The 27,487-nt window shown below is 43.8% G+C and overlaps 1 protein-coding gene across 2 annotated transcripts in view; it reads left to right on the forward strand.

The window, feature by feature from the left end:
- Positions 1-27,487, forward strand: part of UNC5D (unc-5 netrin receptor D) — a 430,198-nt gene that overhangs the window by 203,161 nt on the left and 199,550 nt on the right. For both annotated transcript variants that reach the window (XM_081171622.1, XM_081171623.1), the window contains exons 2-3: positions 2,700-2,918; positions 26,268-26,411. In XM_081171622.1, coding sequence (XP_081027748.1) covers positions 2,700-2,918; positions 26,268-26,411 — 363 coding nt within the window. The remainder of the gene's footprint in view (positions 1-2,699; positions 2,919-26,267; positions 26,412-27,487) is intronic.

Below are 27,487 nucleotides of genomic sequence, written 5' to 3' on the forward strand. Positions count from 1 at the left end.
TATTTTCTTTATCGTTCAAGGGCTGCTGTGGTGATGTCAACCAGGAAGTGGCTGAATTTAATTCGAGAGGAAATGCGTCGCCCTCCCCAAAATGATACAGATTTGCATAACATTGGCATCTGCTCATTTGTGCATGTATGCAAATTTAGAAACGATAACTGTGATCTAAATAGAGTTACAACACATGCCACCATAGTGGGGAAGGCTGAGGCCAGGTAACCCATGTGTTCCTGTTCGGTCTGCTGCCCAGGTGCTGCTAAATGTTGGATGATCAACTTGATGGTCCCCCTGGCTTTCCCTTCTTAGGGTTTTGTATTTTCATTTTGAACTTGTGGGCGAGACAGCCTTTCAGACAGAGGACTCCTTCAGATAAAGGACTATACTTGGTACAGTGGGGCATATGGCCACACTACACACCAGCGAGTTTGGGAAGAAATTGATAGGCCGATTGTTGCCTGTATGTTTTTAAAGGTGCACATCACATGGTATCTGTGCTGGTTCCAGATTTATGTCTTTATTTTCTTTTGTGGTGAGAGGGATGGACCTTTGTCCAGATGCTATTAGCTAGCTCTCCCACCTGCTTCACCTGAGCCACTTCACCTGAGTGGGTGCATTTTCTTCTTGCTACTGTTGCTCTGCCTCTGCTCTCTTACGCACACATACTTTCCACAGAGAGAGCAAGATTGCCAGAAAATCCATCATTTTAATCTGCCTAGCGCCTACCAGATTCTGTTTTGGGCCTGCCTTGAGTGCCCCAGACACCACCCAAATGGGATATATATATATAACACTAAGCAAATCATATCTGAGCTTCTTTTCCACTGAAATTCTACTCTGCAATGCTCTTAATGAAATGGCAAATCTGCGCGGATCATGGTGGTGATGATGTAAAAGATGCTTTAGATAACAAGAAGCCCTTGGGGTTCTGGATGAACTATAATGCCCCGTTGGGCCCTTTCTAATATTCTATGATTAGGTGATTACATTTTTTGTGAATATTCCACCCTTTTTTCACGGGCTATTAAACTGCATAAGTACAAGTCAAAATGTACAACTTTGACATCGCTCAAGGCACCAATGGAAGTAGGGAGTTCTTTTCTCGCATAAAATGTTTTAATGCCTTTTGTTCCTTCTAATGCATGGATTTAATAAAGCCTACAGGGATGTAATATTTACTGTCGGTTGACATGTCATAAATGGGTGAACTGCATCATTTTAACAATACATTAAGGAGTGTGTGAGTGCAATTTAAATCATATGAAATGTCCCTGCAGCTCCATCTTAAAAAATGCATGCACGTGTTTACGTTAAAGCAAAAGTACTTTGGAGACGTTAAGAGAGCATCGACTGCCTTCTTTACCAAAGACTAACTTAATTGTGATCCAGTGGGCAAAATGCAGTGTGACAGTGGCAAAACTGTTTCGTGTGTCTGTCCTGTTCCCATGCAACCAGTGCAGATAAATGCTTCTTTGCTGTTTTTATGAGTAAATCTCTGAACTTGTCTTGTCAGTCAAAGTGACCTATGTAGGGCGGGAGAGGCAAAGATCTGGTCCACCTGCTCTAACTTCACCCACTAGCTTACCGAGCAGTTGTTTTGAGTGGTGCTTTCACATTATGTTTGATCATGTTAATTCTAGAAGGGCTAGTGACTTAAATGATAGCTTTAATGGGCCTGGAACAGCAAAATCCCTCAGCAGCTCTCATACCTTCGACACACTTAATTGCATTGACCTATAGTTGTCTGTGGGTTGACTCAACACCTTCGGTTGTTGCATATGTTTAATTAGTTCCTACTTATGTCACACTTGTAGGCTGGATTATGTTCTCTTCAGGCAACTGGTCTCTGCTGCAGGCTCATTCTAGCTTTTCGTGCAAAGGGTTGTCTCTATTTTCTCCCATGAAATGTTGGAGCAATTTTTATATGAAGCCACTGCTCCGTTCTGTAAAATGGGGATGCCTGTCAGAGTCTTGGTGAATGTTGATACTATATCAATGTTTTCCATTTTAGTGAATATTTCACATCAGTAATGATGCATATTTTATTCTTAATATGATAATTCTGTCATGTGCGCAGCAAACTTGCTTTCTTGCATTCCCCTTGGGCTAGAATTTCACTCTCTTCCTTTGTGCTACATGTCTTTAATCTTACTGCACAAATTTGCACCCTTGGATGGCTGTAGGTCAGCCTTCCCCAAGCTGGTGCTTTCCGGATGCTTTAGACTACAAGTCCCATCATTCCTGAGCACTGGGTGCGCTGATTAAGGCTTGTGGAAATTCTAGTCCAAAACACCTGGAAATCACCAGCTTGGGGAAGTCTGCTGCAAATTCTTCTGAGTTGTGAGCACACTCACTGAACTGCCTATTCATAGATGTGCTCGATGTGCCCCCATTGTCTCAATTCACAAGTTAGTTAGTTAAATCATCATCATAATCATCTTTCCTTTCTTAAATGGAACTGAAAGTACCATGCATGCTTCCTATTCAGTCATGGACCAGATCCCTCTTGCTGAGGTTCAGCAAGGTCGCTGCATCATTTGCTTTCAGACCCTTGTCATGTTAACTGCTGCTGCTGGCCAAATGTATCACGAATGTTGTAAACAACAACACCCAGGTCCAAGCATCCTATTTGGGCCACGATCTGATTTGTATTTGACCAGGATTCCTTCATGTGTGACATTTCCTTTCCTTTTCATTTGCAGGCAATGACAATGGTGAAACCCTCCCAGAGTCCATCCCGTCTGCTCCTGGGACACTGCCCCATTTTCTGCAAGAGCCAGACGATGCGTATATAATCAAAAGCAACCCTATTGTGTTGCGCTGCCGAGCTGTGCCTGCAATGCAGATCTTCTTCAAGTGCAATGGGGAGTGGGTGCACCAAAATGAGCATGTCTCTGAGGAGAGCATGGACGAAAGTACAGGTAAGGAAGAAATTCCGTGTGGCACTGAATGAATTATCTGCTCCAAACACATCGGTCATTATCCTTGTTCACTTGTATCTCAGGTCTACGGATGGCTTTCTCCGTTTCCCATTCCCCTGCCCCCCAGTCTTTGGCCATATTTGCACTACACATTTAAAGCAGTATTCTGTCGCTTTAAACAGCTTCCCCCAAAGAATCCTGGGTTTTGTAGTTTGCTGAGAGTTTTTAGTAAATAGTTATTCTCCTCACAAAGTTCCAATTCCTATAGTTCCCTACAAAGAGGGGATGATTGTTAAACTATAGGACCCTGGAAGTTGTGGTTCTGTTAGGTTATCGGTAAGGCTACCAATGGCTCCTCAGTCACGATGGATGTGTAAGACTTTCCCTATCAAATGCAGTATGCCTCTGAATACCTGGTGCTGGGAATCACAGCTATAGTATTCAGGTCCTGCCTTTGGGCATCTGTCTGGCCACTGTGAGATCAGGAGGCTGGACTAATTGGGCCTTTGGCTGGCTCCAGACGGGCTCTTCTGATGTTCTTTCATGAGGGAGTTATAATCAGTGGCAGAGCTTCTGTGGTGGAGAGCAGGTGGAGAGCAGGCAGGGCGGGGCCGGCGCGCATCCCAGGGGCAGGGTGCATCACCCGCAGGGACGTGGCACCCAGCATGGGCAGGGGGGCAGCCACGATGGCATCCTACTGGGATCACGCTGCCAGGGGCGGTGTGCTCCCCCCGCACTCCTCTTCCTCCGCCAGTGGTTACAATGCCTGACTTTGGTTAAGATAAAACTCTATTTTGGCATTCAAAGTGAACGTGTGAAGAGGGGTGTCAGGGAACTGCCATCGGAGCTGGAAGCGGAGGGAAGGCTCCAAAGGGATGGCGGAGAGGGTCCCAATAGGGAGAGAGGGAGCCCGTCTGCTGGGGAAGGAAATCAGCGTATCACCAGTAGAGAAGGGGGGCAGATGGGGGAATCGGGGAGGACGCTCCAAGACTCCTCGCCGGAGACCAGCGGAGAGAGTACGGGTACTCCACTGCCCACACCCTCCCTGCGCAGAAGACTTCCGTGCAGGGAGAGTAGGAGGAGACTTGGCGTCAAGGAACTTTTGTGCTGGAAGAAGTTTAAGAAACGCCCACTGACAGATTCTGCCAGTGACTGAGACAGTCACAATGCTGGAGGCTGTTCAGCCAGAAAGGGTTAACCAGGTAACCTAGCCAGGAGTGCCGGCCACTTACGCACGAGCAACCCCTAAACCCATTACAAGGGGCTTCTGTTTTCAGCTGACCATAGTTGTCATTGTCCATGCAAACACACAGAGAAGCCCCCTTCAGACCCACCTTCTCAAGAAGGGAAGGGAAGGATGGTATACACATGGTGGCAGAGGTGCCAGCTTACGAGAGTGATTTGGGGGGCAATGGAGTGCATGCGATGTCCCAACATTGTGCGTGGGATGTCAGGATGTTGGGAGGAGCCAGGGATGGCTGCATGACTTCAGTGGCTGGTGGCTTCTTCTCCTTCTCTTCCTGGCTCTGCCACCAGCAGAAGGTTGCTCCAACTCTCCCTCCCCTCCGCAGCAGGTAGAGGAGGCAAAGGAACCTCTGTGCTCCTTGGACATTGGAGGGGCCCGACCCCCAAAACATAAGGGGGGGGGCAAAAGGGCTTGACCCCCTTGAGCTGGCACTTCTGCATGTTGGGGACATTAAGGGTGGGACCAAGACTCATTCATATGTCCTGCATCCTTATCTCCTCTATGTCACTTGTATGCCCAAATAGGTCTTGTGATAGCTAAATGTTAACTGTGCAGTGAAAGTGTATTGACTCAGAATCAAGAGTCTTTAGGGTTGCGGTCTTAGAGGACTATGCTAGATGCTTTGCGACATTTTGCTGGCTTTTTCTTTGAGAATGGCTCTGCATAGCTTGCTGCCCCACGTTGAGTTGGGAACAGTCACGAAATGTTAGGCCAGCAGTTCACAGCACCGTAGTCTGACTCCCTTATTAGTTGTTTGGCAGCTAATGAAGCTAAATGGAAGAAGTCTGTTTTGCAATAAAGGCGTATCTGCAAAGCGAGAGCTTGTAAGGCTGGGGAGGGTGTTGAGAAATGATCCACAGATTTTATCAGGCTTCGAGCAAATCCTATATCCTTTCTCATTTAGAAACAAACATCTTGATAAGTATTGCAAACCAATTTAACGGTTCTGCTGCCTTGTAATCTCACAGGCCTGTGTTGTTATTACTCCCCCTACACACACACACACACACACACACACACACACACACACACACACCCTTACACCCTTCCACTTTCCCAGATTGCTAGGCAACTCTGTGTCTTGGAAATAATAATGTGAATATAATATTCTCTTAGAGAAAACACACACACACACACACACACACCCTTGAATAGATAATAGCAAGGAAGAACATGCAATTAAAAATTGTCACATTTTCTAAAACGGTGTAGGAAATAAGTTGACTGACAGATTATGGGGAAGAAAAATACATCATTTTCATAGTGTCATCTTCCAATATTTTTTTTTTTTGCAGCTTTAGACTGAAATATATATATAAAAATACATGAGAAAGCCTTCTTACAATTTGCCCCTGTTTTAGGAGTGGCTCATAGCACAAACTGGGCAATTTTACCCAGGGCACCACACATTGGAATAATTCCAATAGTTCACACACAGCATGACCAAACCATGGTTTTGTGTAGTGTTCACATTGAGGGACCAGCCTGGGTGAAGCCTTAGAATCCCTTTCTTTCTTCTCCTCCTCATTTGTAGCCAGAGGAAGGACCTTGTTTGTGCTTGCTCTTATCCAGATTTCATAACAGTAGTTGTACGATGTTCGTTTAAAATGCACATTAAAGAAGTTGTGGCTCACCTAAAGAAAAAGTATATCTTGAGTAACAGCTGTACTTATTGCAAGCTGATAATGCTGCCAAAAAATATTTATGGGTAATAGCTTTATTGTCCTTAACATTCACACACCCCATGGCTATGTCAAGAGGAATATTTGAATATATAGATAATGCATAAGATAAATATAATTGGTTTCTAGAGGAATCCTTGCATTGAGTACACTGTATTGCATATTCTTGGATTGTATTCTCATGCAAGACATCATTCTGTGGTATCTGTATCAAAAGCAACCGCTGTCCTGGAAGCTGTTGCTAGCAGCAGACTATACTGTCAGATAGTCACAGTATTTCAAACTTTGCTTCTATAAAGGAAAAACCCTAATAAAATGTAGTTCTTTAATCTCGTTGCTAAGATGAAGCTTTAAAAGACATTTTAGTTTCAATTAATAATTAGCTTTAAGAAATTCTAATAAGACTCTGCTTTTTAATTATCCACATCCAAATTGCCAGTACAGGTATTTCAGCCTGCAGGCATCTAATCATCAGAGAGATGAATCCACTTGTTCTGGCAATTGATGCTGCGTGGTCCCTTTAGTGGCACAGCTTGATGTTCCTTTTATTTATTTATATTGAGACACAGATTGCATAGCCAAAAGGATAAGGGCATCCATCTTTATCAGAGTCTGAGTTTCAGAGTCTCCAGGCTACAGAGCCTAAAATTTGCCAGCCCAGCCTTTGAGCTTCCTCCTCAAAGTGGCTTTTACTATGTGAGATCCAACAGGAGACAATATAGTACAGTTGTCAGACTGCTGGGTTTGGCCGGCCTTATTGGTCTAAACCACTGAGCCTCTTGGACTTGCCGACTGGAAGATCAGTGGTTCGAATCCCTGTGACGGGGTGAGCTCCCATTGTTCTGTCCCAGCTCCTGCCAACCTAGCAGTTCAAAAACACACCAGTGCAGGTAGATAAATAGGTACTGCTGTGGCAGGAAGGTAAACAGCATTTCCGTGCGCTCTGGTGTCCATCATGGTGTTCTGTTGCACCAGAAGCGGTTTAGTCTTGCTGGCCACATGAGCCTGAAAGCTGTCTGTGGACAAACGCCGGCTCCCTTGGCCTGAAAGCAAGATGAGCGTCGCAACCCCAGAGTCGCCTTTGACTACACTTATCTTTCCAGGGGTCCTTTACCTTTTCCCCTACCTTGCAAGGGACCACTGCAACCCCTCTTGTTCTCTCCTCTCCTCTTTGCTATCCATGCCTCCCCACATGTCCTCTCTGAGATGTGAGCAGTGGCAACAGAGAACAGCATTTCCCACTTCCCTTGCACTCTGGATAGGTATGTGGATTGGGAATGGATTGCTACAGCAAAGACAGTTCTACGGGAGCACGACTGCACCGGGCGCAGAGCTTCTGGGGTGCTGCAGCAGGCACCACAACTGTGAAGTCCATTGGAAGGTGAAAGGCGGGAGTCGTGCTGGATTTTGCATTACACAGGGTGCCACTGAAATTTGAGACACTGGCAGCAGCAGAAGGTGGACTTGTTCAAGCAGTAGTGAGGCATGCAGTGTGGTGAAACTGCCCTCCCAAAACTGATGTCTCTGCTGTTTACCTGGGCAGGGCTGGGACCAAGGCAGGGTCAGAATCATGTGAGTGCACTAAGTCAGGGCAGTGCCATCAATCCAGCAGCCCTGTTGCAAGCATCACAGCACTGTCAGGATTAGGCTTGGATTGGTAGGCTCAGATGGAGGGTGGGTAAAACGCTGCTAGCGATAAACGTAATTCCGATTGTGAGGGATTTGCCTCGGCATCTCTGCAGACTCCTTTTAGCATATCCATGATTAAAAGAGAGGTGTGGTGCAGGTGGGAAAGAGGAGCTAATTGCAATAGGAATGAAGTCAGAAACGCAGTGCATGAGTTTGCTTTTGGATAAATCGATAGTCCATGGGCTGCCAGTGTGCTGGTTGGGTGGAGTTGGAGTCAGTCTATGGCACAAGAATAATGAAAGAAAGGAATTTGCAGCTTTGCTGGGAAATAAGTAGCTGCGCTGAATTAATTAAAAAGTCAGAGTTCATTTATTACTGCTTTTTTTGTAAATCTGTGTCACTTTGATGATCTCTCTGGATGGAAAACTACACAGTTTCAAAATACTGAAATAAATTACAAGAGAGAGAACTCTGCCCATGCCAGCCCTACCTTGCTGACACTTTAGCAGCCCTGTTCTCCATTGTCCCTGCTACCACTAGGGGCTGCAAGTCCTGTTTTGCCACTTGAGGCGAAAAGGGAAGAACTGCCTTGCCCTAATGTCACCACCATACCTGATACCACCAGCACCACTTTTCTACTGCCACCTCCCCTGCTGGCAGAGTAGCAGTAACAGCATCAGTGCCAATTTTGGGTGAGATCTTTCCAAAATCGCACAATTTCGGCCAATACCAGCGCCATTTCTGTGGAGATGACAAGATGCCTCCTTGGGGGCTTCTGCTGCTTGAGGTAGCTGTTTTAGTCTGCATAATGACTGAGCCAGCTCTAACCACTGCCCTGTCTTTTCAATTCCTACCCTTGCTTGTGCTCAAATCTTCTGGCTTCCTATTATTAGCTGCTATTCCTACTGCTCTCCAAGCCTTCCCACCTGCCCACTTCCTGTGATGACACTGACATCACAGCAGTTCAGCCAATAGGTAAGTGCAGTTACCAGGAACCCATTATTTCACCTGTGGCTCTTACATCCCTGAGAACCAGTGCAGTGTAGCTGATAGAATGTTGGACTAGGACCTGGGAGGGCAGAGTTCGAATCCCCTCTCAGCTATGAAGCTCACTGGGTGATTTTGTTTTTTTTTTATAATATTTTTTATTGGTTTTACAAAAAATTTTAAAACAATACAAACATATAAAAAGACATACAAACACGTATAGTTTCATAACCTTTTTTTCATGAACCTTGTTTCTCAGACTCCCCCATACCTCCCCTTTCTGCATCCCAATGTCCAAATTTTTTTAGCAACTTCTAAATATTTCTGTCAAGTCTCTGTCCTTTTAATCTTTCCTTCAGTCTAGTCTTATATCGCTGTAACCCTTTCTTTCTCAAAACCTCGACATTCTAAGATTCATCAAGTTTATAATAGTCCTTAAGATAGATTTTAAATTTCTTCCATTCTTCTTCCGCCGTCTACTTTCCCTGATCACGGATTCTGCCAGTCATCTCAGCCAATGTCATGTAGTCCATCACTTTCATCTGCCATTCTTCCAGGGTAGGTAGATCTTGTGTCTTCCAATACTTTGCGATAAGTATTCTTGCTGCTGTTGTAGCGTACATAAAGAAAGTTCTGTCTTTCTTTGACACCAATTGGCCGACAATGCCCAAGAGAAAGGCCTCTGGTTTCTTGGGGAACGTACATTTAAGTACCTTTTTCATTTCATTATATATCATTTCCCAGAAGGCCTTAATCTTCGGGCATGTCCACCAAAGGTGATAGAAAGTACCTTCAGTTTCTTTACATTTCCAACACTTATTATCAGGCAAATGGTAAATTTTTGCTAGCTTGACTCTGGTTTCTCTTCAGATCGTATAAATCTTTCGCCTTTCACTGGGTGACTTTGAGACCAGTCACTGGCCACCAAACCTACCTTGCAAAGATATTGTAATGATAACATAATGTGGGCAGCAGCGAGGGAGAACCATAAGCACCACCTTGAGCTTCTTGGGGAAAATAATAAGAAAATAACATTTAAAAGCAAAATAATAAAAGAACATAAAAATGACAGGCAGTAAACATTTGCTTCAGGTTTTGTTCATGTATATTTTATATGACCTTTTAAAATCCTTCAAAGCTTAATTATATGCTTGTGAAAATGGTAAGTACCCTAGAATAGGTCTGCCCATAAAGATATTCATTTGTTAGTATCGTGGTACCTCAGGTTACATACGCTTCAGCTTACATACGCTTCAGGTAACAGACTCCGCTAACCCAGAAATAGTACCTCGGGTTAAGAACTTTGCTTCAGGATGAGAATAGAAATCCTGCTCCGGCGGTGCAGCAGCAGGAGGAGGCCCCAATAGCTAAAGTGGTGCTTCAGGTTAAGAACAATTTCAGGTTAAGAATGGACCTCCAGCACGAACTACAGTGGTGCCCCGCAAGACGAATGCCTCGCAAGACAAAAAACCCGCTAGACGAAAGGGTTTCCCGTTTTTCGATGCGCTTCGCAAGATGAATTTCCCTATGGGCTTGCTTCGCAAGACGAAAATGTCTTGCAAGTCTTGAGATTTTTTTCGCTTCCCCCCCTTTTCTAAGCTGCTAAGCCGCTAATAGCCTTTTAGCCGCTAAGCCGCTAAGCCTTTAATAGCCGCTAATAGCGCTAATCCACTAAGCCGCTAATAGGGTTGCTTCGCAAGACGAAAAAACCGCTAGACGAAGAGACTCGCAGAACGGATTATTTTCGTCTTGCGAGGCACCACTGTAAGTACTTAACCTGAGGTCCCACTGTAGTGCTGTGAGTTTGGAGGGCTATAGGTTGTTTGCCTGAGTCCGTTTTAATTTTTGGATCCATTAGGGATTCAATTGCTGGAACAACCAGAGGAGTTTCTTGGTAATGGCCCCCTAACTATGGGAGACACATGACTCCCTTGGGGTGTTAATGCTGTGGGCCCTTCCATTGTAGTCTCAGGTTGTATATACAATATATGTAAATAAGGCAAATATCATAAAGACACCATGGTCTCTGCTGTCCTTATTCCGATGAAACTGAACCCTGGGCAAGTGCCTGGACCCCATGGAGTCTCACACTGCTCAGAGATTTGGATAGTGTGCAAGGAATATGTAGATTAAATCAGTTTTCCACAACCTGGTGCCCTTTCATAGACCCTGAGCATTGGACATTATCACCAGGTCTGTAGTCCAAAAAACATTTGGAGGACACCTAGTTGAAGAAGCCTGGATTAAATTAAAATGCTATTAATATCAACTTCCAGAACAAATATTTGAGACTGACCTGGTGCGGTGGCCAAGGGATAATGAACCAAGATGTTTCTGGTGGAAATACCTGCCATGCCATGCTATAGAGGAACAATAATGCTGGCCTACCCTACGGGTCGTATGTTTTGAATATTCGAAAGAATAAAGACATGTTCTAAATGGTTATAACAATAAATGCTACATCTCCTAAGTGGTATCAGGAAGAAGTGGGGAAGAATCTCTTGGGGTGCCTCTACTTCCATATGTACCAGGATGTTTGGTTCCTTCTCAAGGGAAACCAGAGGGAGGGAGTCTGACGCTTGCTGTGTCTCATTCTCATCATGCTAAAGAATGGTTTGGCATGATGTCAGAACATGACCGATTAATGGTAGCTTGCTTTGTCTGTTGCTCGATGGTGCTTGAGGGCACAAGTCCTTTGTTATGAGCCGAATGCTTCTAGGATGCAGATAAAGCTAGTTAAGAGTTTAAAATAAATTGAGAAAAAGGAAAGCCTCCCCCCCTTCAATTTTAACATTTTTGAGAGCATGCTTCAAATTGGCTCTAAAGTACTCCCAACTCCTGTTTTCCCAGTAGGATGAGACCTGCTATGAGTAACTAAAGTTTTCATGTCTGATAAATAAAAAGATTACAGCAATAACTGCTGTCAGCATTTTTCTCATTTAAACAAATAAAGCTGACAAATGATGAAGTTTGGTGCTTGCTCCGTTATGTTTAGCACATACCAAGCAATTATTCATCCTCTGCCAGCATTAGTCTGTCTGCTGCTAAACCACCCAGCAGTGCAGAAAGCTTATTAGCATAGCAATACCAGAGGCAAAACTCCCCATATTCTTTGAGGCTGTGCTGGATGACAAAGGATGATGCTTATAATTTGCACAATAATTTAAAGGGATGGGCTACCACTGTGAATTGGAATTACATAAGGTATCGGGGAACAATGTTGGTTTTCATTTATAATGCATTGGCTCTTACTCGAGTTGATTAGAGGTTCTTGCCATGTAATTTCTATTATTATCGTTCCTGTCGAGGCAGGGGAGATCTGTAGTTTAAGGAAACAGCAAAATATTCCCCCTCTCAGCAAGGAGGTCTCCCTCCCTAACTGCGCCTGGTGTGTCTGTCTTATTTGTTAAATTTGCACCCCACCCTCTGATGGAGACACATGAGGTTGTTCCATGTCACAAATGGGGAAGCCAAATACGGCCCTCGAGGCCTTGTTTTCTGGCCCTTGGGCCCTTGGGACTCATCCTCCTCAGCCGCACTCTCATTTCCCCAGACCAAGCCCCTCACTGCCCTTACTTCACATTCTGCTTTAGTGATTTTGCCCTTGGATTGTGGTAATGACTCTTGCTTCCCTGGATAGAAGATACAGAGCTCTCGCTCGCTCGCTCGCTCTCTCTGTAGAAATTAGCTGACTGTACAAAGGTGAAACATGTTCCCCACAACTGCATCTTGCAGTCTGTTGGAGTTTGGCCTGTGGAAAATCGAGGGCTTCAAATCCCCACTCAGCCATGAATCTTATAGACTGAACCTTTAAGAATGTTGCACACATACACATTTCTAAGTGTGTGTGTGTCTGTGTGTGTGTGTTTTATTGGCATGGTCTGCTAGAGTTTGGTCTCTTGGTTTCTGCTGTGCATTGAATGTGTACTTACTCAGGTGTCTGGTGGAGAAAATCTCAGCATATTTTCAAAATGTTTTCAAAAACCCTTTTGCTTTTAGAATATCAATGGGGCATTTTTACTTCTAAAACAAGAAGAACACAGTGGCCCAGTTTGATTGCAATGCTGAACACAGTTTAGCCCTCTGGAGGCCAGTGTCAAGGAGCCTAAGTGAAGCATCCCCCTCCTCACAGCCAAGAGGAGGACTTTTGCGGAGTTTAATTTCACTTTTAAATAAATTTATGTATCTGAAGAAGTGTGTATCTGAAGAAGTGTGCATGCACACGAAAGCTCATACCAAGAACTAACTTAGTTGGTCTTTAAGGTGCTACTGGAAGGATTTTTTTAAAATAAATTCATCTTAGACTTATGTTCAAACCAAAAACATTCAGCAACCAAGGCGCGGATTCTGATTGGCTGCAGGAGCCTCCTGCACTCAGTTGGAAATTGCATGAGCTGCGTCGGACGCTCAGCTTCCAGAGAACATTCACAAACTGGAACACTCACTTCCGGTGTTCAGGAGCCAAAATGTTCAAGTCGCAAGGCGTTTGGGATCCAAGGTACAACTGTATCTTGATCCCCCTTCAAAGTCTAGCAACCTCTCTTGGAGGATTACAGAAGGAAGTGAGGGCAGGGAGCAAATTAGCTAAACTCTGGACTGGTTTGGACTTTTTAATGATTTTTAATCCAAATGGCGAACTGTGTGTGACTGGTTTTCCAATTAGAAATGCCTGGTTAGTCCACCTCATGAACTGCTGCTCAGAATGAGATTTTCAAAGGCAAAGGATGATCTTCATGCATGGACCACAAATTATTAAGTCCCTACCTGGATACTTTTTAATCAGTGAGCCTCATCTCAGTCTTTCTTCAGGCATTCAAAATAATGCATAAGGGCCCCAGGGAGGGGTGCAAAATGCTGACCCCTCCCACAGTGTTTGTGTGCCTCAGGCACCCTCAGCTTTCCTACATTGGGAATGTCTGGTGAGGCCTTTTCCTATCTGAACATGCTTAGAAGCTCCAACTCAACATATTAAGGTCATGGTGGAGCAGATCTGTCGAGAACATATTTCCCCCTCCTATTTGAGCCTCATGCATTATTTTTGAATGCTGAATGAGATCAAATCCATTGTGTTTTCAGAATTCAGCCCGTAAGCTGGGTTTGGAAGCTCTCACACAGGCATTCTGAGAGGGGTGGCTGTTCCTCTTGTTTACTCCTAAGCACCGGGTACTACCCAAGTTCTTGTATTAAGAAAGGAGTGTGTGTGTTTAATTTTTCTGTTCTTTCCAACCACTCATTAATTTGATAAATGTTGACCTGATTCCCTCCCCTTGGTCACCATCAGCTCTCCCCAAAATTCCTATATTAGTTAGCCTTCCTTCATAAGCAAGTACTCCAAGGCCTTGATATTCTAGCTGTCTTTCTGTACCCTTTTCAGTTCAGTAATGCTATTTTCGAGATAGAGTTACCAGAACTGTACAGGTAATCACACCAAAGGTTTTTATATCCCTTAGATTATTTTCTGTACTGTTGAGATCTTTGTAATTTATATTGATGGCATTATGACAGCTGGCAAATAATAGCAAACATACTGGCCACGGTGCTTTAGCATGACAGAAATGAGTGGTAACAAGCCTTAGGCTCTTTCACCTCTTCCCCATTCCTCCTCTAGTAAGGCTGCAAGGGGGGGGGATGATGGCTTTTGATTAGCTGCAGTTTAGTGTGTTGTTAGTTCCTAAAGTGTAGTTAGATCCTAAACTGTGGACAACGTCAACAATGTTTTGTTGTCAGCATCATAACCCACGTCTTGAAGCTGGCTTGTTTCAGATAAACCCTGTTTAACCTTGTGGGTTTAGACCTCATAGCAAGCTACAGTTAATCTAAACCAGAAGTAAAAGCTTCTGAATCAAGCTCAAGTCTTGCTGTGGCTCATTCTCAGCACAAGAAGCCATGGGCATCAAGCCTACAGGCTTTCAGATGTTGCTGGACTACAGCTTCCATCTTCCCCGGCCATTGGTCAGACTGGTCACAGCTGATGATGCAGTAGTTCAGAAACATCTGCAGGGCCACCAGTTATCCCATCCCTGCACTAAACTGTGGTTTGGCATGACGTCGAAATGTGGACATTTCCTGTGTTGTGGCTACATACTGTATGTCACCATAAGCTCCTTGGAGGAAAGGTAGGCAGTAAATATAAGTAAATGAAAATACATAGTGATCATGATGGATTTCTGGATATTTTAGATATTTTAGGTGCAGAAGCAATGTGCTCTTGAGCACCACTTGATTGGGGGCAAGCACAGAGGAAGGTCTATTTATTGCATTCATGTCCTGCTTTTGGACTTTCCAGAAGCACTTGATTTACCACTGTGGAAAAAACAATGATAGGCCAGATGGGGCCAGATGGATTTCTGCACTAATTCAGCAGGGTTTTTCCTATGGATGTGTCTCAACTAAGTATGTGAGCTCCAAGGTGTCTGAATCTTACAACACAACACAACACAACACAACACAACACAACACAACACAACAACACAACACAACACAACACAACACAACAACACAACACAACACAACACAACACAACACAACACAACACAGGCAGTATATGAACTGGAACTGAAAGTTCCAAAATACTGATGAACCTTGGTATCAATGTACCAACAAGTGTCATTTGCAGCCTGGCAGCGGCAGGTGGGAGAGACAGTCACCATCTTGAGTCTTCGTGTGTGGCTGGCTGGTTGCATTCATTGCAACCATACTGGAAGTTGTGAAATGGGCAGAGGGACCTTGAGAGCCAACTGGCATCCAGGCTAGGCTCCCTGAGGGGCAGGGCATCAGAGCAGGCCTGACGGAGAAGTGCGCTCATCAAGTCTTCCCCTGGGAGAGAGAGAGAGAGAGAGAAAGGGAGGCCTGTCTCAAACACTCAGTCTCAATCTAGGTTTCTCACCCATTCTTTTCTGTTTACTTTGACAGTTACTTTTTTTACAGGGACATGGTGGCCATCCATTAACATTGCTATGGGCCACGGGTGGATTGGCTTGGTCTTGTGGGGTTTCGCCTACCGCATAGCAATCAGGAGGGAGGGGTCCACCAGAAGCAGTTCACGCCATAGAGGACTCCAATGTGGGCCACCACCCCATCTGTCAGCTTAGAGCATATCAACCAGAAAGCAGGTTGGTTGATCAATGTATCCACACCAATGCCAATGCTAAACCTATTCTTTTATAATCTATATAGATCAGGAAACAAAGGTCTCAACTACATTGTCTTGATTTTGCTGTCCTGGATGGTAAAGCAGATAGAATGCTGGGTTTGCCTATACATTTCACTGAACATCCTTGAGCTTTAGAAGACGCTTTTCCAGCTACAGAATTATAGGGTGGGGGGACTGGAGATGTGTCCCCCTTTAACAATTCTAGTAGTTGCATCTGTGACATTTCCTCACCCTTTCATCCACTACGGATCTTTCTCCCCTTTTCTGTACATATTACAAATCTGCACCTCTGTTGCTCACTGAAGGAATGGGTTAACTCCTGGATGCCTCTTGATGCTTGCGATTAAGTGGGTGCTGATTTATAGAGAATCTAGGTTTACAGTGCTGAAAATCAATAGTCACCAAGTGCAAATCAGATTTATTTATAGAAGCAGATGCTAAAAAGCCCAGAGAGTTTCATCTTGCATCCAGATCTTGGACAAGACTGGGGGTTGGGAGTATGAATCCAAAAGAACAACCGTGGTTCAGTTGCATGTATTTCAGAGCAGCCTGCCCACCAGCCTGTCACCCTAGTTCATTTCATCCCCCACAAAGGTCTTACAGGCTAGCACAGATCTGCCCTGGTTAGAACTGAGAACAGTGGAGCCCTGAGGGCTTTCAAGAAAGTAGATTTGAGCCCTACTCCCTTAAGAAGAATCAGATCAAAGTTCTGTTCAGTCCAATATCCTGCTCCAAATGGTAGGTAGCCAGTTGCTTATAGGAAGTCCACAAGCACCACATCCCTATTGTGTGCTCCCAGAAAATAATGGTAAGAGGCTATGGAATGCTTTCTCCAGTAAAATCCACCAGGTGCAAACTTTAACATTATTTCAGATTAAGACATCTTCTCCTAGACTTCTGAGGGATTATTATAATTCTAGAATCCTAGAATTGTAGAGTTGGAAGGGACCTCAAGGGTCATCTACTCCAACTCCCTGCAGTGCATGAACCACAGCTGACAGATGAAGGAGAGTCCCCCACCTTCTGAGGTTGTCCATTCCATTGTTGAGAAGCTCTTACCACCAGAAAATTCTTCATAATGTCTGGTTGTAATTCCCTTTTTTGGAATTAGAATCCATTGGTTTGGGTCCTACACTCTCGAGCAGCAGAAAACAAGTTTGCTCCTTCTTACATGTGACAACACTTCAAATATTTAAAGATGACTGCCATAGCACCTCTCAGTCTTTTCTTCTCCAGGCTAAACTTATCCAAAGCTTGGTTTCCAGACCCTTTATCATCTTGGTTACTCTCCTCTGCACACATCCCAGCTGCTCAGTATCCTTCGTAAACTCTCTGTGTGCCTGCATTTTGGGGATATTGTTTTATTATTAAACTTGGTGGTTGGTTGGTTTTTAATTGTGCATTTAAGTCGCTGAGAGAAGTTTTGTATTACACAAATAATAAATTGAATTATTCATCATCTCTCTGAACCAGGAACCATAGAGAGACCTATCTTGTGACAGAAAAATCCCATATGTTTACTTGGCACTGTGTGAAGAAGTACTTTGTTTTGCTTGTCCTATATCGACTGCCCATCAGTTTCACTGGATGACCCCGAGTTGTAGTCTAATGAGAGGAGCAAAACCAATTGTCTCTATCCATTTTCTCTTTACCACACTTAATGTTGCTTCCCAGATACTGGGCAAAAGTGTAGATGCAGCTTGCTTCAACCAGTCCATAGGTTTAAGAATGTGAGAAAAGCCTGTTGTATCAGGCCAAATGCCCATCTGGTCTAGTATCCTGTTCTCACAGTGGCCAACCAGATGTCACAAGCAGGACCTGAGCACAGCAGCACTCTCCCCAGTTCTGATTTACACCAGCTGTTTAGTTTGAGGCTTACAGTGCCCAACAGCAGAAGCACAACACAGCCATCAAGGTTAGCAACCATTCTCCAAGAATTTGTCTAATCCCTTTATGAAGTCATCCAAGCTGGTGGTCATCACTAGCTTCTGTGGGAGTAAATTCCATAGTTTAATGATGTGCTTTCTTTGTCTGTCCTGAATGTTCCAACATTCAGCTTCATTAGATGTCCCTGAGATCTGGTGTTATGAGAGAGGAAGAAGAGCTTTTCTCTGTCAGCTTTCTTCACACCATCCATAATTGTATATGCCTCTGTTATGTCTCATCTTACTAACCTTTTCTCCAAATCAGTTTGGAATGTAATTTTAGGGTTAGTCTACAAATTGTACTCACCTCTTAGAACAGGGGAGGCGACCTCCCCTGGTAGATGAAGCCTGGTAGATGAAGGGAACGCAGTGGATGCAGCCTACCTTGATTTCAGCAAGGCATTTGACAAGGTGCCCCATGATATTCTTGTAAAGAAGCTGGTAAAATGCGGTCTTGATTATGCTACCACTCAGTGGATTTGTAACTGGCTGACTGACCGAACCCAAAGGGTGCTCATCAATGGTTCCTCTTCATCCTGGAGAAGAGTGACTAGTGGGGTGCCACAGGGTTCTGTCTTGGGCCCGGTCTTATTCAACATCTTTATCAACGACTTGGATGATGGACTCAAGGGCATCCTGATCAAATTTGCAGATGACACCAAACTGGGAGGGGTGGCTAACACCCCAGAGGACAGGATCACACTTCAAAACGACCTTGACAGATTAGAGAACTGGGCCAAAACCAACAAGATGAATTTTAACAGGGAGAAATGTAAAGTATTGCACTTGGGCAAAAAAAATGAGAGGCACAAATACAAGATGGGTGACACCTGGCTTGAGAGCAGTACATGTGAAAAGGATCTAGGAGTCTTGGTTGACCACAAATTTGACATGAGCCAACAGTGTGACACGGCAGCTAAAAAAGCCAATGCAATTCTGGGCTGCATCAATAGGAGTATAGCATCTAGATCACGGGAAGTAATAGTGCCACTGTATTCTGCTCTGGTCAGACCTCACCTGGAGTACTGTGTCCAGTTCTGGGCACCACAATTCAAGAAGGACACTGACAAACTGGAACGTGTCCAGAGGAGGGCAACCAAAATGGTCAAAGGCCTGGAAACGATGCCTTATGAGGAACGGCTAAGGGAGCTGGGCATGTTTAGCCTGGAGAAGAGGAGGTTAAGGGGTGATATGATAGCCATGTTCAAATATATAAAAGGATGTCACATAGAGGAGGGAGAAAGGTTGTTTTCTGCGGCTCCAGAGAAGCGGACACGGAGCAATGGATCCAAACTACAAGAAAGAAGATTCCACCTAAACATTAGGAAGAACTTCCTGACAGTAAGAGCTGTTCGACAGTGGAATTTGCTGCCAAGGAGTGTGGTGGAGTCTCCTTCTTTGGAGGTCTTTAAGCAGAGGCTTGACAACCATATGTCAGGAGTGCTCTGATGGTGTTTCCTGCTTGGCAGGGGGTTGGACTCGATGGCCCTTGTGGTCTCTTCCAACTCTATGATTCTATGATTCTATGATTCTATGAACTCATGGGTCCAAGGCCAGATCCATCACAGTAAGTGTGATGGCCTGGGACTCGGGCTCGGACTCGGAACCAGAGGAGTGTCAGTCCACATTGGATCCTCTGCCTCAGGCGGCATGTGAACCGAGTCTGGGGCCTGATTCTGAAGAGCCCCAGTCTGCACAGGTTCCCCTGCAACAAACACCAGCTGGGCCGAGTCAGGGGCCTGAGCCTGCCCTGGCTCCAGATGTGGAGATGACCTCGTTGCCTTCAGCTGGACAATCACTTACAGCTGCTCCGCTACCAGTTGGGTCAGGAGAGGCTGAGGTGGCCTCTGGGTCTAGTAACCCACCAACATCTCCCGAGCTGCAGAGGCTTAGGTCTGAGAGAAGGAGAGACCTGAGTACTCGCAGAAGGAGAGCTTGTGTTCGGGCAAGACGGGGAGGTGAGTCACCAGGGGATCAGGACCGGCAGTTACCCTGACAGAGATAAAAGGCTGCCGGACCCTGTCCCAGGTTGTGGGAGCAATATTGCTGCTTGCTGGAACCTGCCTGTTACCCTGTGCCTGACCTAGCCTGGTTTCCTGCCTTGACCTTGTCGGACTGACTCTTCGTGGCAGTCTTGGATTCGGGACTGGACCTGGACCACGTTGCTTGGGTTTACCCCTGGGCCTAGCACAGTAAGCTGTAGAAAGTGGCCCATCATCCCTCACAATCTCAGCTCTGCACTGAGATCAGGATAGAAAGTGTGCTCCTCTTTAGAGAGCAGACCCAGCTCTTCATCTCCTAATAACAGTGCTGTGGCACTCTCAAAAGAGGGGTTTTATCTCTTGACCCCAGGGGTGAGATGAAGGCCTCTGCCAGCTCTTTAGAGGTGGGTAAAAGGCACTACCCTGGCTCGAAGGTGGGAATGATGTGCTCAAAGGAAGCAACAACCCATTGACTGTCCTTTCTCTTACAGCAACTAATGAAAGGAATAAGCTTTCTGGGTTTGATGCTCTCTTTGTATGGCATAGCTGGTCTTCCATTTATCTCGCTTCCACTTCTCATTTGCCTTGGAGCTCATTTATATAACATCCTCAGAGGACACAACAATGTCCACTGCCCCCAAAGGGGCTTTGTGTTCATTATAATTATAATTAAAAGGAAGAATTTGCCCACAGCTTGTTAGCTTCCCCCTTAATGTTCAAGAAGAATTTGTCTCACCCCTGAGCATCAGTAGTGTGGGTTGTTGCCATGCAGATGTCCTCAAACCCTATATGCCATGCATGGGAAGGTGACCTAAGAAGAAGAGTGCCATTTTTAACAAATTAATGAAAATTAATGAAATGTGCTTATTTATTTTGGTGTGTGTGTAGGTATCTTATACTTGAAAGGTCTCTTAATTTGAAAATAACAAATTATTAACTCTGGGAATGGTGAAGAACAGAAATGATATTTTTAAGAACTGAGGAGGGGCATCTCCAACTATCAGTATTTTGTGGGACGGATTCAAGCCCACACCAGGAAATGTAGATTTTCCCAATTAAAGCATATTAAAATTGCCTGTTGTCCTAGTTCAACTGATATACTTTTAAAAGGAAACATATTCTTTTGTGGTTATGAAACTGACAGGAAACATTTTGGGGAAAAGGTGGCATGAACAGATGACTAAAAGGAAGATTCGCAAACATGCCACAAGCAAACCAAGATGAATATTCATGGTTCTGTGGCCTTCCTGCAAACATGCTCAAATGCTCACAATCGAACCTCCATGTAAGCTTCATGTAAGCAAATCAGGATGAATGCTCATTAAAAAGGTCACCTAGAGGAGCCCAGGTAAATCCTCATCTCCTTCCGGGGGGTATTGAAATAGAAACATTATCTGTGATGGCATCAAAGATAGGCAATGTAGTGGTGCATAGTAGTGAAATAGTTCTCATTAGTTGTTCTAAGACAGGGGTGGTTACCTTCTGGTCCTTTATATCTTTTCTGGACTACAACTCCCATCATCCTTCACCATTGGCTACTCTAGTTGGTCAGATGGGGGTTGAAGTCCAACAACATCTGCCTGTCCACAGGTTAGTCACCTGTGCTGTAAGGACAAGATGCATTGATTTCTCTGTTGAGGATGAAAGCCTGATTCCCTCCCCACCCTGCTTTAGCTTATTTTTCCACATTTGTATCCACTTATAGCCCAATTTGAAGTATGTTTACTGATAATATTGTTGCAGGGGAGCAGAGAGCTCTGCTTTGGTGAACCTGGCAGGCTTATGTGATGGTGGAGACAGCAGCAGCAATTTAATCTTTGTCAGGTGGCTAGGAAACACCATTTAAATTTCCCACAATGCCTGAGTGCCCAGGGCATTGTGGGAAACAAAAGTGGCAGCTTCCAGTTTCAGGTACGCAGTGCTGTTTGGTTCTTTGGGTTGAGCAGAGTGAGGGAAGATCAAAGCGGCAGGGGAGGGCGGCAATAATTGACTCTGCCAAGATGCTGTGACTCCAGTAGTGTGCTATACAGTGGTATCTCTGGTTAAGTACTTAATTCATTCCGGAGGTCCGTTCTTAACCTGAAACTGTTCTTAACCTGAAGCACCACTTTAGCTAATGGGGCCTCCTGCTGCTGCCACACTGCCACCGCATGATTTCTGTTCTCATCCTGAAGCAAAGTTCTTAACCCGAGGTATAATTTTTGGGTTAGCGGAGTCTGTAACCTGAAGCGTATGTAACCTGAAGCGTATGTAACCCAAGGTACCACTGTACAGTGGTACCTCTGGTTGCGAACGGGATCCGTTCCACGTCATTTTGTGTGCCTGCACATGCGCAAGCAGCGAAACCTAGAAGTAACCCTTTCCGGTACTTCCGGGTCACCTCAGGATGAAACGTAACATGAGGTATGACTGTACTATGATGTTGGGCTTGACTAAGGCACAAACTCCACGGTGAAGTTTATTATGTATCCATGCTAACTGGGTTTTATGTGAGGTGTAGTCCACATTGTCTGGCAGGCACTAGGATTGCTATAGGGAAGGGAACACATTTTTCATCCTGAAGGACACATTCCTTCATAGACTACCTTCCAGGGGCCACACATCAATGGTGGGCAGGTTTGGAGGCAACAGTAGCCTGAGGAAACAGGTGTGATTCTTACGTTGTATGGTAGGCTACATACCTGCCATGCAAATCTCTCTCTCTCCCTCCCTCCCTCCCCCTCCCCCCAATATCTGTTGACTGTCTCCAGCCTTGTTATATATCTGCCCGAGTGTTTCCGTTCTGGGGATTTTTGAAAGCTTTTCTGAGATATTTAATCAAGGCATTAGCTAGTGATGCTGGAAGATTTAAATTTGGATTCTGGAGAGAAGTCCATTGTATTGATATCTGTGAAGTGACAGGCATTTAAGATTTTGAGCCCTTGACAAGCCTTGTCTCTGTATCTCTCAGTACTTTCCTGTTGGAAGCCACCGTCTCATTTGGTTTAGCTTGAGGTTGTCATTTCTCACAAGATTTGCTTTACATCTGAGATGTCTAGCAGTTCATATTGAGCAAAGTTTCTCCGAATTAATTTGCAAAGTCCCCGACATCGTGATCAAACACCAGTTTCTGCAAGGCTTATAAATGTCCAAGATCTGAGCTTTATAGATGAAAGAAAGGCTCTTTGGAAGCAAATGAGCCTTCAAAGAGGTGAAAATGTGTTACAAAGTGCAGGGCTAGTTACTTTGCCAAAGTAGTTGGGAACTGCTTTGCAGATGTCTAGCAAATTTAATTGGACTACTCAATTACCAGTAATGTTAATTAGGAGATGATTAGGATTTGCATACCTTCCAACATTTAACTGATAAAAATAGGGACAGGCTTGTAACCTGTTTACATCTCATATCAATAAGTACTAACTAGATCACATTGTGTTTTGCTGGAAGCTCGGCTTCGCCAATTTCAGTTTAACACAGCTAATTCCCCCCCCCTCCCCGTCTTAAATTCATTTATCCACATTTCTACATCAGTCTGTGATTTCTATTTTGTTGTTTTTAAAAGTCACCAAGAACATTTGAAAGCAGACACATTTTCCTTAATATAATGCAAGTTTGGATGTTCTTTTCACTCATTTCTACATTTTTATGCCTGCTTTCTCCTAATATAAACATATTTGTGTACATCTTCTGGTTGGGGAAGTTGGAATTTTGAAGGCTAATTGTGCTTTGTTTTGTGTATTGTCTGTGGAAGTGCAGAGTAGGTAGCTTCCTATTAAAATGTGAACTACCCCCCCCCCACATCAGTGAATTGTATCCAATGCTAGTCCTACTTTAGGTAGATCTTTTGAAATACTGACCAGAGTTGCATCTTGCCTTATCGAAACCCCGACTAATTGGTGGTTCGCAACATGATACCCAAGGCTCTTTCTCCCCTAGCTGCCATTTGAGTAATTCTTAGCAGTCTGTAATAGGGTTGTGGCAGCTGGCAGGCAGTTGCACTTTCCTGCTCTGTATCAGAACCCAGACAAAGCATTATATTCCTTCATTCCATTTCTGAGCTATTAACAGATGTGAGTGCATCTGTTGACCTCCCTTTGGCTGCTTACACATCAATTTGCAATGTTGCATCCTTATGTAGAGGACAAGAAATCCATCCATGTGCAGAGATGATGCTGAGGAAGGCGTAGGAGCAAAACTTTTAACACAGCCTCAACTATTATAGACAGACAGCATCACAGAGGGCCTCTCAGTCTACAACTTTGCATTTGTAGAGAGGAGACAGGGAAAAACATTCCATGTTATAAGTGTGTGAAAATAGTGAGAATATATTTCTGAAGCAATACCTGTGAGACTATGAGCATTTAATCTAACTGATAAAAATTAGTGTTTATCCAGGCTACCAGCAGAATGAATTTTCTGATCCTGGGACTACTTTGATCCAGCAACTATGAAGTAATGGCAAAAATATTTTGATTCACACAATATACCTTGGTCTTTTTGGAACATAGACAATACATTTATTTTTAGAGTTGTTTGGTGGATAAAGGTCTTGTGTGTGGGGGTACCCACATAGACACAGTTTTTAAACTTGACTTTCTGGCATTCTTTCTCATGTTATTCAAGACTTGGATGATACAGTTGCACTTAGTCTTTTCTGTTCTGTTTTAGGCCCAGAACAGGACTGTAGCTCAGTGATAGAACAACTGTTTTTTATGAGAAAGGTCCATAGCTGCCAACTTTTCCCTTTTCTTGCGAGGAATCCTATTTGGAATAAGGGAATTTCCCTTTAAAAAAGGAAAACATTGACTGCTATGGAAAGGTCCCTGGTCCAATCCCTGGCACTTCACATAGGGCTTGAAGAAAACCATGTCTGAAACTCTGGAGAGCACTACCAGTCAGTGTGGGCAGTACTAAACTAGATGTAGCAAATGTCTGAATAAGAATAAGGCAGCTTCCTTCTAACATTTATTTGCCAAATAGACTGTCCCCATTTCCCCCAGACCCAAATATTGAAGAAGCGGACTTTTACTAGGGCTGGGGGAAAGGGTTAAATGGTCCCTTCACTCTCACTGTGATCTCTTTAGAATGCCCTCACTCAAGTATAGAGGGCCTAAGAAAACACAGGTGTGCTATTTGGAAAGGGGGATGTTATAATTTGAGAGTTGTTGATTTGTAGAAAGAATCTGTAGAGAAGCAGAGGGCTAGAACAATCTAGGATTAAGCTGTTTGGTTTATGTTTTTAATGTATCATATACTTTGATGTTAGCCGCCCTGAGCCCGGTCCTGGCCAGGAAGGGTGGGGTATAAATAAAATTTGTTGTTGTTGTTGGAAATAATTAGAAATTGGGGTGGGTGGGAATTGGATCACTTAGGATTCAAAGGTGAACTCATGTAATTCACATATTTTTGAGAAATAATACATGAATAATACACAGCCATCGTGCACTGAATTTTGTAACACAGTTCTCCAGCCAAGTTGTATATACGAAAAGCATAAATATGGATGAAGTATGCATTAAAAAGCGTATATTAACATGCAAAGGTACATTGGATTATGCAAAATTGTTTTGTGAACTTGTGTCTGTTAGGCAAAATCGCATACAAGTGCATATCTAATAAGAGAAACCTGCACTAAAATGCTGATGAATTTTCAGGAGGGTTTACTTAAACAAAAAAACAAAAAACAAAACACTATGGTGGAAATGTTTTTAAATGAATGAAAGAGTGGGAAAATGAGAAATGGAGAGAAACGGAAATTGACAAGTTCACCATTCCTAGAAATTAGAGCGACCTGGCATATACTGAGAGAATAGCTGGGTCATGGGTTATATTGCACCAGGGACACTGCCTAGCTATTCCACTGAGATTTTAAGTCAGGCTTTCTGTGCTTTTTGAGCACCAGTGAGAGGAGGCTGCCTAGGGAAAATGTGACAGGGATATTTTGCTCATGTCATTGTGCAGATGCTCCATAAAGGTTGGGTGAACAAAGCAGGACTATTCACAGTAAATGCTGAGTGTGTGTTATCTATTTACACACATAGATAAGCTGCTACTCTATTTTATATAATTTCAAACCATTGTTGCTTTCATGATTGTTTGTTTTTAACTTTTGCAAGCCGTATTGACGGGAAAGATGGGAAGATGATGGATTATGAAAATAATGCCAGCTCCTGAGCGCCATTTGCTGCTGTTTCTCTCTGGGGTTGCTTTGTGTATATTTCTTGATTTTCTGTCGTTCAGTAACTCTTGTCTTATTATTTTTGGCCATTATTCTGCTGCCATGCTTTGTTACTGCCGATGGATGAAAAAAAGTATACACCCCAAATACTACTGTACACACTCACCTATGAAGAAAGCCCTGTTGTTTTAAGCAAGAATCTGTGCTTAGAATTGCAACCAGCACTTATTAGAAGACTGCTGCCTTGCTTGCTGTGTTATTGTTGCATTTTCTTTTTGAAGAAAGCTGAACAAACCAACCTTTATTTATTTATTAAGAGAGAAAGTGCCAACAGAAGATTTTAAAGGCAGATATTGCATAGTTTGGAATCCCATCTTGGCAAGCGGATGCTTTCAGCTCATGCGTTCTGACCTACTTGGCTGTTAGAATTTAATTAGCAGCCATATATTATTGTCAAAGTAATTAAAGCTTTGCCTTGATTAAAAAATGGAATTGTTTAATTAAAAAGAAAAGGTTTGGCTAACCTTAGTGTTATGCCTGAGTAAGACATTCTCTATCAGCTAATTTCCCTGTATCTTTTCCATTCAGGCTTGAAGGTTCGTGAGGCATACATCAATGTGACAAGGCAGCAAGTAGAAGATTTTCATGGGCCAGAGGACTACTGGTGTCAGTGTGTTGCATGGAGCCACTTAGGGACTTCAAAGAGCAGAAAAGCTTCGGTCCGCATAGCCTGTAAGTGCTGTCCAGCTTTGCTACAGAAGTTTGAGGATGAACCCTGTAGATTATTGTTGGGCATTGGGTCACTTGACAGTCTCCATTGTCCAAACATTGGTGGTCAGTAAGGCAGACAAAGCAGGAAGAATAGGGAAAGCATGGGTGGTGAATGTACACACAGAGGGGGAAAGGCAGAATTGTACCATAACACTTCTCTGACATTCAAGTGTTTTCAAGCTCTCTGGTGAGCACTAAGATCTATTCCTTACTAAGTTTTCTGTTTAGTTTACAATTCCTGAGAACAAAATATAAGCCTGACATGTGCTGGAGAGAGCATGGGTCTCTCCAGCACATGTCCCCCTTCCAAGTATTCACAACTACGGGTCATGTGAGTATTGGACACTCACTTTGTTAGTTTGAAGGAGAAAGCTTGGGATTTAAAAATTTGCCTGGGTCCCTCATAAGTGTATGGGAAATACATGTGCAGTTACTGTAAATACAGTAACAAGTACAAAATATATCTGCTGTAGCTGAATACTCACATATTTTGACAGCTTCATCCCCTATCTGTGGTTAACAAAAGGTGATTTCATATGATTGAGAAGTACATAGTTGCTGCTGGTGATATGTATGGGGAAATAGATAACCATGTCCATAAATTAATAAAAGAATCATCTGGATCTCAAGCACAGGGCTAAAAGCACTCTCCAGTAAAAGAGCCATAGCAGAGCTTTAAAAGTCACAAAAATGCAGCAACAGTGAAGTGTTACAAATAGGCTGTTAGACCTTTTAAATATTCCATTTAGCCTGCCTACAGCACTTTCCCCCATTTCTACCACACTCACAATGAACAGACCACACCTTTAGTAAGTTTAAATGGCTTTACTTACAGACTCCAAACTTCAGGTTCATGTGATATTCCATGTAGCAACAAGAAGAACACAGGTAGAAATTCTTGGGTTACAAAATTCAGAAAAATACTTCTGACCACGTAGTCTGGGCTTGAAGTGGGCAAGCCCAGATGTGTTGCCTGGTTGGCTTCACATGGTGGATAGAGAGTGAACAAAGAAGCTTCAATTAGATTTGACTGCAAT

Source organism: Podarcis bocagei, assembly GCF_964188305.1.
Source record: "Podarcis bocagei genome assembly, chromosome: 15".
In the NCBI taxonomy this organism is placed as follows: Eukaryota; Metazoa; Chordata; class Lepidosauria; order Squamata; family Lacertidae; genus Podarcis; species Podarcis bocagei.